This window comes from Cupressus sempervirens, chromosome 11, assembly GCF_028749045.1.
Source record: "Cupressus sempervirens isolate cs-2001-9-10 chromosome 11, ASM2874904v1, whole genome shotgun sequence".
NCBI lineage: Eukaryota > Viridiplantae > Streptophyta > Pinopsida > Cupressales > Cupressaceae > Cupressus > Cupressus sempervirens.
In genome coordinates, this window is record NC_143128.1 from 219,090,199 (window position 1) to 219,103,730 (window position 13,532).

Below are 13,532 nucleotides of genomic sequence, written 5' to 3' on the forward strand. Positions count from 1 at the left end.
TCTATATATAACTATGAGCTTCACCTTATATAAGATTGTCCCACCCAATCATACATAGCTCATTAAGAAAGCTCACGAAGCCTACCATTGAAAAACTAAATATGGTTAAACAAATTATCTAAATAACTAGATCTATATATAATACAAACTAAATTAATGGAAAACAAAATCTCAATAATCACTTTTCATCTCAAAGCATCAGCTCAAACCCATTAAAGTTTCACAAGAATCTTTTCAGTTTCTCCACATCCAAAATGAAGAAAAAGAACGGCCGGAAATGATTTTTGGGGACACCATAACAATTGGCTGCATACAATAATACATCACCGACATGGATGCTTCTCTTATCCTTTCCGAGGTATGGATTCCAATATGAAGTTGCAGAAAAGTTATATATTCTATTCCTTCACTTTCCAGTATGTTCTCCACGACCTAATATTCCTCGTCTTCGCCCTATATAGAAACCATTAGCCCATGCCTCCAAACCACAAAGCCAACATAAACTCTTATTGTTCTTCCCTCATTTCTATTTACTCTTTCTATCATCACATTTCTTAAGCCAAGTATGGCATACTACCAGCAGAATGAGAGCCCAAGGTACCCAAATGACCTTGAAGGTGGGTACGGCCAGCAGCAGTACCCTCCTCCATACAGAAATATGGAGCAAAACTATGGTTATAATCAGCCTGAGCAACAGAGGCATCACAGCCTTCCACAGGGACAGATTGTGAAGGTCTGCTCTAAGGCTAACCCTGATTATGCTCTGGGAATTAGAGATGGAAGGGCAATGCTTGTTTACTATAATCCAAGTGACCCAACTCAGGTACACATACAACTCAAAAATTATAACATGTTTGCTTTTTTAATTGAGAAAAATAGTTTAGTCCAGCGATCTGTTGTAGTTCTACTTTTCTATAGGATAAACCCTCGTCTCATCCACATGGAAAACAAATCTATAATTGATCTGTATTCTAAAGTTTCAGAACCTAATTCTGTGATATCCGATAGTTGGGTGATCTCTAGATTGTGATTGTATTAATGGTATTTGGGCTACCTCTAATATTTATATGTATGCAGCAATGGGTGAAGGATGAGACATGGAGCAACCGTGTGAGGGATCCAGTGGGTCACCCAGCCTTTGGACTTGTGAACAAGGCCACCGGGCAGGCCCTTCGTCATGCCCCTGCTGCATGTCGAGAGGTATGTATATATTTGGTTTTTGAGTCACTCTTTTCAAGTAGGGCATGGTTTAATTGTTTCACTGCTTATTGAGTTTGGCTTAGCAACTGTATATATGAGTTTTGATGATAAAGTATTGAGTTCTTTCATTGCAGGTGTTGCTGACCAAATACGAGCCTGGTTCCTATGATGATAGTGTCCTTTGGAGTGAGAGTGAGGACATGGGATATGGGTACAGGACCATAAGGATGGCCAATGATATTGGCCTCAACTTGGATGCATTCCAGGGTGATAGGAAGCATGGAGGCATCAGAGAAGGCACCAGAGCTGTACTGTGGAAATGGAACAAACAGGACAACCAACTGTGGAAGATCTCCCCATGCTATTAGAAGAATCATCAACCACACACACACATATATATATATCAACAAGTAAATAAAAGGTTGTAATATTGTGGGTCTCCTTGAATTGTGAGGAGACCGGAACTCTACGTGGGTTATATGGATTTACTTATACTATACTAATAAAGTAGTTCTATAGTTTCTGATTTTTTTTATTTTCAAATGTTAATAACTTGTGCTTTTGTGATAATGTGTGAGATCACATTGACTGGTTTTGTTTAGACAATGTTTTCATGTGATCAAATCAAGGGGTACATTAAAGAGGATAAATAGTGAAATAAGTTTTTTTCTTATTATTTAAAAAAAACAAGTTAGTCATCTAATTGAATAGTAATAATCACATATATCTTGTAAGAGTTGAAACAATATTTTTGTAAGCAAGCTAGATACTTAACCATGACAATTGAGAGAAAGAAGTTTAACAATGGCCTCTAATTAGTGTCTTATTTTTTTCTATGATCTATGCAAGACTTACATTATTCATCTCTTGTTGTTTAGAAATTGGATTCTGTTGAAGCAAGGAAGAAAATGAGGAATCCAATTTGAAGTTATCTTGAATTTCACATTTAGCATATTGCACTTCTCGCAAAACCCTTGTATATATGACATGTAAGCTGGAACACCAAGAGTTCTAAAAAACCCAATCAAATTAAAGTACAAACACACACGTAGGTTGCAAGCTTCTGTTAGCAAGCATCAAAACTATTTTCCACCACTTATCAAACAAAAAGGATAGGACACCCTCAAACATGGAGAAGTACAAAAAAAATTTAAATAAAGGTTATAAGACCCTTTTCATCTAGAAAGCACTCCATCACTTAAAGACAAAGGACCCATTCACCAAATTTAAAACACCATGAATAACCCAAACCAAACAACAACGTCCTCAACAATGTAGGGGAAAGGGAGTACCCCTTTTAGTCAACTGGTCACCATAGTGGGATAGGTGTAGAAAAAAATAAAAAAATTGAACCACTCCCCAACTACCATAACCACATTAGAAATCATTTTAACATTATAAACACCATAAAATAACAAATGTAAGGAGCAAAGAATGTATCATACCTATTACAACCTCATCCCAAATCCCAATAACCTCCTTTCCCCTAGGATAAGAAACCATAACACATTTTCCCTTATCAAATCTAAGAAAATGTTTCACTTCAAGAGGTATGACTCTCAAAAGGAGCTATGTATCCTATGTATGCAATGAATACATGAATACACTTTGTGAAATAAGATCCATAGCTTAAATATGTTTCAAGACAAGTAAAAATTGCTCCACCAAATAAACACAAGCCATATCAAATGAATCCACCTACAAAATAACAATCACATTTCTAGTCAAACGGAAACAAGTGTTGTATTTTTGAGAGTGGAAACAATAAAAATAATAACTAGATTATGAATGTGAACAACTCAAAATAGTTGAACCAGTTTTTGCATGTCCCAAGAAGTGCACGAAAGTGACAACCAAAATGAAATTAAAGACCCTTCCACATGAGTTATTTTTGCATAGATTCCTCTATAGAATACTAAATACTAATTACCTAACCTAAATGATCACAAAACTAACAAAAAAGTTTATTTTCCATATAAATAATAGATATTCAATGAATAATGTATTTGTTATCCATAAAACCTATTGCAAAACCAAAATAGTCACTATAATAAGAAATAATGTAATATAATAGAAGCTCAAGTTTAACCATTGCTAAAAAATTGACTTCTAAATGAATCCAATTTGAAGCCACCATAGAAACAATAAATCCACAACCATTTGGATTGACCACATCCTCGAAAATCTGATGGGACTCCAAAACACACCCAAGGAGACCCAACAACACATAACCAACAAACAGTGACATATAGAGGCATGTTTGAGATAATGAAAACCACCATCAAATGGACCCCCTCATATCCATCAATATTATCATCATCCTCAATATCCTCCTCCTCTGCAATATTAGATTTTAGATTTTGAAAAACCTCCCTCACTACCCTCTTTACCTAAATCCATATATGAGTTTACACTTTTCTGCATATTAAATATTAAAGATTGTCCAATGTTAGTAAGCAACTCCTTACCTTAGTAAGAAAAAGTTGATTTGGTATGTAGGTTATATTCTCATTGTTTTAGGATAATGAGAAAGTTAGATAAATTGTACTATTTCGAAAGTATCTCAAGTCTCCCCATGTTGATGTCAAAAGTTATGATTTTTAAATTAGGCATTATAGGACACATTTTTAAATATAAAAATTAAAATATATCATACAATTTATATCTACAAAATATCTGATAAAGGGTACTTCCCTTAATAACACAAACACACACAATAGAATAGTGAAAGAGACAAAGATTTGTAAGAATATGAACACATGCTTTCTATTATTTTCAATGAGATGAAATTATAATATTAAAAAATATGACATGTTAAAACCACATGGGAATTTTCAAATTACAAATATTTGCTAGAACAAGCTGCCACATACATCATCAGAAGTTCCCTAGATAACCCTACATGCCTTCTTTAGATAGAAGGATTTTAGCTACCCAAGAATGTTCTAGTAATTATAAACCTAAAATTTGAGGTTGATCATTTGAAAAATATTATTACTTATCATTTCTTACATTGGAATAGGCCCTAAACAACTTCTGGAACCTAAACAAGTGTTTGAAGGAATTTAATTTTTTTATCCTAAGAAGTGCAACTTTTAAAGGCCATAACTCTTCACTAGTTGACCCAACTAGCTACTACAACCTCATTTTGGAAATGGAAGTAAGTTCTTTACAATTTATTATTGGAAAATTTCAGGTCAATTGAGTTTTGAACCCCTTTTTGGAGCCTCAAAAGCTTTCAAAACCAAGTTCAAAGTTTTCTACCCTTCCACCAAAACTAGAAATTTTCAAAATATTCAAAAGTAGACTTGATATTTCAGTGAAATTTTATTGATATGATAATAATACAAAAGAGAACCTTGAGGAAGAAAATTAGAAAATTTTGATCTCTAGAATATATAACTTTCTAAAAGGAGTAAAAATTCTAGTAACAATAAATTTGCACAAAGGTAGCCCTAATTGAAAATAAATAATATTTTGTGTGATGTGAGATTTACCTTACACCTAGGATGCTCTTGCATTAAATACTTGAAGTGATTTGAGAAGTGACATGAGAATAATTCTCTTAGACCCAATATTCTCTTGTATACCTAAATATTCTAAATATGGAGATGACTCCTCTAAAAAGAATTCAAAAAGATCAAGACTTATATCAAATTGTGAGGAATGATTATGTAGAGAATATACAAGAGGGTCAAAGTTTTCTCTTAGAAAAAAAAAGATTGAATTTATCTCGATCGCAGAGATCAATTCTATGAAAGGCATCTCCCAAATATTAAATATAAGACTCCACAAATAAACCTAGGTATAACATCTATCAAGTGATCATTTAATGCGACCACGTGTTGAAGAATAGTTAGCCTTGCATAATATTTTAATCCAAAAATATATTTAGGTTTATATAATGGATTATAGAAATCTCTTTTTGTTGAATGCGAGTCTTGTTGTACAAAATAAAAAATCTAAGACAAAAATATGACAACACAAGTATCACACATATGCAATAGTATATGAAAGATATGGAATATAAATAGATATTGATCTAAAACATCAAAATATAAAATGATTAAATAATAAAAGGGTCATAAAAAATATCCAAAAATGTGTCCATACAAGATGCCATAACATATGCATTTTACAAACGGACAATTTAAGAAAAAATATATATAAGAAGGTACAACCATGAGATTAATCATCAACTTCCCCAAGTACAACGATATATCTAATACAAAAATATCATATGAAGATGAAATCTAATGTGAGATAAAAACTCTTTTCTACTTCACCATGCATGAACTTGCATATGAAAATAAAATTAGTCAATGGTGCATGTTGAAAGAGATCATAATTACAATGGTGAACAAGACTAAAATAAAGACAAAATTCTCTATTATGAATTAATATGATGTGAGGCTCTAAGATCATGCATCCAAATTTTGACTTAGAAATCATAACTATGACAAGAACATTCCCATTATGCATCTTTATATTTGGAGAATATGAAGGAGAACCCTGAACCTTGACTTACTACACAAAAAATATTCGAATCGTTCATATGGGTCAAAGGGGGTCATAGGGTGACCTATGACCCTCTTTGACCCATTAAACGACGATATTTGTCTCTAGGGGTCCTAGGACCCCTAAGGACATATTCGAATGGGTATTATGGGTCAAAGGGGGTCATAGGGTGACCTATGACCCTCTTTGACCCATTAAACGACGACATATGTCCCCAGTGTTCCTAGGACCCTTAGGAACATATTCGAATCGTTCATATAGGTCAAAGGGGGTCATAGGGTGACCTATGACCCCTTTGACACATTAAACGATGACATATGTCCCTAGGACCCCTAAGGACATAGTTGAATCGTTCGTATGGGTTAAATGGGGTCATAGGGTGACTTATGACCCCCTTTGACCCATTAAACGATGACATATGCCCCTAGGGGTCCTAGGACCCCTAGGGATATAGTCGAATCCATCATATGGATCAAAGGGGGTCATAGGTCTCTTTGACCCATTAAACGACAATATATGTCTCTAGGGGTCCTAGGACCCCTAGGGACATATTCGAATGGCTACTATGGGTCAAAGGGGATCATAGGGTCATCTATGACCCTCTTTGACCCATTAAATGATGACATATGTCCCGAGGGGTCCTAGGACCCCTAGGGACATATTCGAATCATTCATATGGGTCAAAGGGGGCCATAGGTCCCCCCTTTGACACATTAAATGACGACATATGTCCCTAAGGGTCCTAGGACCCCTAGGCACATAGTCAAATCGTTCATATGGGTCAAAGGGGGTCATAGGGTGACCTATGACCCCCTTTGACACATTAAACGATGACATATGTCCCTAGGGGTCCTAATAACGCTTGGGACATAGTCGAATCGTTCATATGGGTCAAAGGGGGTCATAGGCTGACCTATAACCCCCTTTGACCCTTTAAATGACGACATATGTCCCTAGGGGTCCTAATAGTCCCATCGTTTAAAGGGTCAAAAGGGGTCATAGGAACGCTTGGGACATAGTCGAATCGTTCATATGGGTCAAAGGGGGTCATAGGCTGACCTATAACCCCCTTTGACCCTTTAAACGATGACATATGTCCCTAGGAGTCCTAGGACCCCTAGGGAAATAGTCGAATCGTTCATATGGGTCAAAGGGGGTCATAGGGTGACCTATGACCCCTTTTGACCCTTTAAACGATGACATATGTCCCTAGGGGTCCTAGGACCCCTAGGGACATATTCGAATGAGTAATATGAGTCTAAGGGGGTCATAGGGTGACCTATGACCCTCTTTGACCCCTAGGGACATATTCGAATCATTCATATGGGTCAAAGGGGGTCATAGGGTGACCTATAACCCCCTTTGACCCATTAAACGATGAAATATGTCCCTACGGGTCTTACGACCCCTAGGGACATAGTCGAATCGTTCATATGTGTCAAAGGGGGTCATAGGGTGACCTATGACCCCCTTGGACCCATTAAACGACGACATATGTCCCTAGGGGTCCTAGGACCCCTAGGGACATGTTTGAATCGTTCATATGGGTCAAAGGGGGTCATACGGTGACCTATGACCCTTTTTGACCCATTAAATGACGACATATGTCCCTAGGGGTCCTAGGACCGCTAGGGACATATTCGAATGGGTAATATGGGTCAAATGGGGTCATAGGGTAACCTATGACCCTCTTTAACCCATTAAATGATGACATATGTCCCTAGGGGTCCTAGGGCCCCTAGGGACATATTCGAATCATTCATAAGGGTCAAAGGGGGTCATAGGGTCAGCTATGACCCTCTTTGACGCATTAAACAACGATATATGTCTCTAGGGGTCCTAGGACTCCTAGGGACATATTTGAATGGGTAATATGGGTCAAAGGGGGTCATAGGGTGACCTATGACCCTCTTTGACCCATTAAACGATGACATATGTTCTTAGGGGTCTGGACATATTCGAATGGGTAATATGTGTCAGAGGGGGTCATAGGGTGACCTATGACCCTCTTTAACCCAATTAAACGACGACATATGTCCCTAGGGGTCCTAGGACCCTTAGCGACATATTCGAGTCATTCATATGGGTCAAAGGGGGTCGTAGGGGTGACCTATGACCCCCGTTGACCCATTAAACGATAATATATATCGCTAGGGGTCCTAGGACCCCTAAGGACATATTCGAATGGGTAATATGAGTCAAACGGGGTCATAGCGTGAGCTATGACCCTCTTTGACCCATTAAACGACGACATATGTCCCTAGGAGTCCTCGAACCCCTAGAGACATATTCGAATGGGTAATATGGGTCAAAGGGGGTCATAGGGTGACCTATGACCCTCTTTGACCCATTAAACGATGACATATGTCCCTAGGGGTCCTAGGACCCCTAGGGACATATTCAAATCATTTATATGGGTCAAAGGGGGTCATAGGGTGACTTATGACCCTCTTTGACCCATTAAAAGACAACATATGTCCCTAGGGGTTCTAGGACCCCTAGGGACATATTCGAATCGTTCATATGGGCCCCTTTGACCCATTAAACGATGACATATGTCCCTAGGGGTCCTAGGAACCCTAGGGACATTCAAATGGGCAATATGGGTCAAATGGGGTCATAGGGTAACTTATGACCCTCTTTGACCCATTAAACGACGACATATGTCCCTAAGGGTCCTAGGACCCCTAAGGACATATTCAAATCGTTCATATGGGTCAAAGGGGGTCATAGGGTGACCTATGACCCTCTTTGACCCATTAAACGACGATATATGTCTCTAGGGGTCCTAGGACCCTTAGGGACATATTCGAATGGGTATTATGGGTCAAAGGGGGTCATAGGGTGACCTATGACCCTCTTTGACCCATTAAACGATGACATATGTCCCTAGGGGTCCTAGGACCCTTAGGAACATATTCGAATTGTTCATATGGGTCAAAGGGGGTCATAGGGTGACCTATGACCCCCTTTGACCCATTAAATGACGACATATGTCCCTAGGGGTCCTACGACCCCTAGGGACATAGTCGAATCTTTCATATGGATCAAAGGGGGTCATAGGGTGACCTATGATCCTCTTTGACCCATTAAATGACGATATATGTCTCTAGGGGTCCTAGGACCCCTAGGGACATATTTGAATGGATACTATGGGTCAAAGAGGGTCATAGGGTCACATATGACCCTCTTTGACCCATTAAACGATGACATATGTCCCTAGGGGTCCTAGGACCCCTAAGGACATATATGAATCATTCATATGGGTCAAAGGGGGTCATAAGTCCCCCCTTTGACACATTAAACGACAACATATGTTCCTAGGGGTCCTAGGACTCCTAGGGACATAGTCGAATCATTCATATGGGTCAAAGGGGGTCATAGGGTGACCTATGACCCCCTTTGACACATTAAACGACGACATATGTCCTTAGGGGTCCTAAGACCCCTAGGGACATAGTCAAATCGTTCATATGGGTCAAAGGGGGTCATAGGCTGACCTATAACCTCTTTTGACCCATTAAACGATGACATATGTCCCTAGGAGTCCTAGGACCCCTAGGGACATAGTCGAATCGTTCATATGGATCAAAGGGGGTCATAGGGTGACCTATGACTCCTTTTGACCCATTAAACAATGACATATGTCCCTAGGGGTCCTAGGACCCCTAAAGACATATTCGAATGAGTATTATGAGTCAAAGGGGGTCATAGGGTGACCTATGAACCTCTTTGACCCATTAAACGACGACATATGTCCCTAGGGGTCCTAGGACCCCTAGGGACATATTCAAATCATTCATATGGGTCAAAGGGGGTCATAGGGTGACTTATAACCCTCTTTGACCCATTAAACGACGACATATGTCCCTATGGGTCCTACGACCCTTAGGGACATAGTCGAATCGTTCATATGGGTCAAAGGGGGTCATATGGTGACCTATGACCCTCTTTGACCCATTAAACGACGATACATGTCTTCAGGTGTCCTAGGACCCCTAGGGACATATGTCGTCGTTTAATGTGTCAAAGGGGGGACCTATGATCCCCTTTGACCCATATGAATGATTTGAATATGTCCCTAGGGGTCCTAGGATCCCTAGGGACATATGTCGTCGTTTAATGTGTCAAAGAGGGTCATAGGTCACCCTATGACCCCCTTTGACCCATATTACCCATTCGAATATGTCCCTAGGGGTCCTATGACCCCCTTTGACCCATATGAATGATTTGAATATGTCCCTAGGGATCCTAGGACCCCTAGGAACATATTCGAATCGTTCATATGGGTCAAAGGGGGTCATACGATGACCTATGACCCCCTTTGACCCATTAAACGATGACATGGACATATTCAAATCGTTCATATGGGTCAAAGGGGGTCATAAGGTGACCTATGACCCCCTTTTACCCATTAAATGATGACATATGTCCGTAGGGGTCCTAGGACCCCTAGGGACATATTCGAATGGGTAATGTGGGTCAAATGGGGTCACAGGGTAACCTATGACCCTCTTTGACCTATTAAATAATGACATATGTCCCTAGGGGTCCTAAGACCCCTAGGGACATATTCGAATCGTTCGTATGGGTCAAAGGGGGTCATAGGGTGACCTATGACCCTCTTTGACCCATTAAACGATGATATATGTCTCTAGGGGTCTTAGGACCCCTAGGGACATATTCGAATGGGTATTATGGGTCAAACGGGGTCATAGGGTGACCTATGACCCTCTTTGACCCATTAAACGATCACATAGGTCATAGGGTGACCTATGACCCCCTTTGACCCATTAAACGATGACATATGTGCCTAGGGGTCCTAGGACCTCTAGGGACATAGTCGAATCGTTCATATGGGTCAAAGGGGGTCATAGGTCTTTGACCCATTAAACGACGATATATGTCTACCCCTAGGACCTCTAGGGACAAATTCGAATGGGTAATATGGGTCAAAGGGGGTCATAGGGTGACCTATGACCCTCTTTGACCCATTAAACGATGACATATGTCCCTATGGGTCTTGGGACCCCTAGGGACATATTCGAATCGTTCATATGGGTCAAAGGGGTGACCTATGACCCCTTTTGACCCATTAAATGATGACATATGTCCTTAGAGGTCCTAGGACCCCAAGAGACATAGTCCAATCGTTCATATGGGTCAAAGGGGGTCATAGGTCACCCTATGACCCTCTTTGACCGATTAAACGATGATATATGTCTCTAGGGGTCCTAGGATCCCTAAGGACATATTCGAATGGGTAATATGGGTCAAAGAGGGTCATAAGGTGACCTATGACCCTCTGTGACCCATTAAACGATGACATATGTCCCTAGGGGTTCTAGGATCCCTAGGGACATATTCAAATCGTTCATACGGGTCAAAGGGGGTCATAGGTCACCCTATGACCCTCTTTGACCCATTAAACGATGATATATGTCTCTAGGGGTCCTAGGACCCCTAGGGATATATTCGAATGGGTATTATGGGTCAAAGGGGGTCATAGGGTGATCTATGACCCTCTTTGACCCATTAAACGACGATATATGTCTCTAGGGGTCGTAGGATCCCTAGGGACATATTCGAATGGGTAATATGGGTCAAAGGGGGTCATAGGGTGACCTATGACCCTCTTTGACCCATTAAACGACGACATATGTCCCTAGGGGTCCTAGGACCCCTAGGGACATATTCAAATGGGTAATATGGGTCAAAGGGGGTCATAGGGTGACCTATGACCTATGACCCCCTTTGACTCATTAAACGACAACATATGTCCCTAGGGGTCTTAGGACCCCTAGGGACATATGTCGTCGTTTAATGGGTTAAAGAGGGTCATAGGCTCTTTAACCCATTAAACGACGACATATGTCCCTAGGGGTCTTAGGACCCCTAGGGACATATTCGAGTAGGTAATATGGGTCAAAGGGGGTCATAGGGTGACCTATGACCTATGACCCTCTTTGACCCATTAAACTATGACATATGTCCCTATGGGTCCTAGGACCCCTAGGGACATATTCAAATCGTTCATATGGGTCAAAGGGGGTCATAGGGTGACCTATGACCCCCTTTGACCCATATGAACGATTTGAATATGTCCCTAGGGGTCCTAGGACCTCTAGGGACGTAGTCGAATCATTCATATGGGTCAAATGGAGTCATAGGGTGACCTATGACCCTCTTTGACCCATTAAACGACGACCCTCTTTGTATTATATATTATTATATTAATGTGTATAATAATATAATATATATATATATATAACAACGTAATATTTTTATTAAATATAATATATATTATAAATATTATTATATTAATATGTATGTTATTAATATATCTATATAATAACGTAATATTTTAGGATATATAACGTAATATTTTAGGATATACTATTTATACTATTTTAGGATAATAATTATAATATAAATAAACATTGAATATTAATATTATTATATCTATAGTAATAATAATAATACTATTATAGCTATAATAATAATATATATTAGTACTATATATTGTAGCTTAATATAAATAAACACTATATATTTACACTATTATATCTATATTAATAATATTAATACTATTATAGGTATAATAATAATATTGATACTATAGGTATATTAATACTATTATATATTAATATTATTGATACTTTATACTAATACTAATGTACTATTAACTTAGTTATAAATTAAAGTCGTTTGCCTCCAAATATTTTCATAATATTAATATTATTGTGGCAAAGGAGGAAAACCTTAGCAAGTTTTCCCTCCAAAAGTCCTTTTCCTATATCGGATATTTGATTTTACTGGCATCAATTTCCAATATTTGACTGTCCCTATAGACCCAACAACATTACTTTTTAACCTCTTTTTTCATGGGATTTGTAAAAAGTCGCATTTTGGGGCCCAACCAGTCGAAAAGAATTCGAAAATATAACCTTAGGTGTTTGAATTTGTCATCTGAATGGGGAGCAGCAGTCGTCGAAAGGATAAACATAAAAGGAAGATATCCAATGAAGACATTGCGACATATAGGGAAAGGAACAAAATGAAAGACCAAAAAAAAAGACAAGGTATGCTAAATATCAATCAAGTTGACGATGAATTAATAGAAGGTGAAATCATAGAGTTAGATAAAGAAAATGTATAGTTGGGGAATGAAAATGTACCTATTGAAAATGATAATGTGAAAATTGAAAATGTAGAGATTGAAAATTTTGAAGAAGAAATGCCACCAAGTCATAATCCAAATTGCATAATTGACCATGTCGAAGATGACAATGCATAGGAACCTAATGTACAAGAACCTTACATATCTCCTAATTATAATCGACATGAAGGTTCTAAAACACCAAAATGGATAATTGAAATTGATGAAACGATTATGACTAGTTTGGAAGGAAAAAAATCAGAAAGAACCATTCGGTTATGGGCTTCAAGACTATATCGGATGTTTTTCGGCAACAAGACAGTGATAGAGCAATGTCAGCTTTTCATGCACTGATTAAAGATGCAAAAGATGAGACCTATGCTTTCCAAATTGAAAATTCGTGTCAATAAAAAGTTGGAAAGAAATGCCATTATTGTGAAGAATCTTTTCAGTGCTCTCAATAGCATTGGGAAAAATAGTAGAGAGAAGGGTAATAGAGTTGCTCGAAGGGTTATTACAACCTCTTTGGTAAGTCATCATTTGAGAAAGGGTAGATATATGAGACAAACTTGTATTGATTTGAATCTAAATTGTACTACTTTGTGAAGAGCACTTAGTTGACGAGAGAAAATTGATGATCCTCTTCAAAATGAAA

General features: G+C 38.5%; 1 protein-coding gene across 1 annotated transcript; it reads left to right on the forward strand.

Annotated features, from left to right (window-relative positions):
• Positions 1-475: 475 nt before the first annotated feature.
• Positions 476-1,729, forward strand: LOC149528943 (ricin B-like lectin EULS3). Its single transcript, XM_089810803.1, has 3 exons — positions 476-823; positions 1,078-1,200; positions 1,335-1,729. The coding sequence occupies exons 1-3, from the start codon at positions 566-568 to the stop codon at positions 1,566-1,568; spliced, it is 615 nt and encodes a 204-aa protein (XP_089666929.1). The 5' UTR covers positions 476-565; the 3' UTR covers positions 1,569-1,729.
• Positions 1,730-13,532: the final 11,803 nt, after the last annotated feature.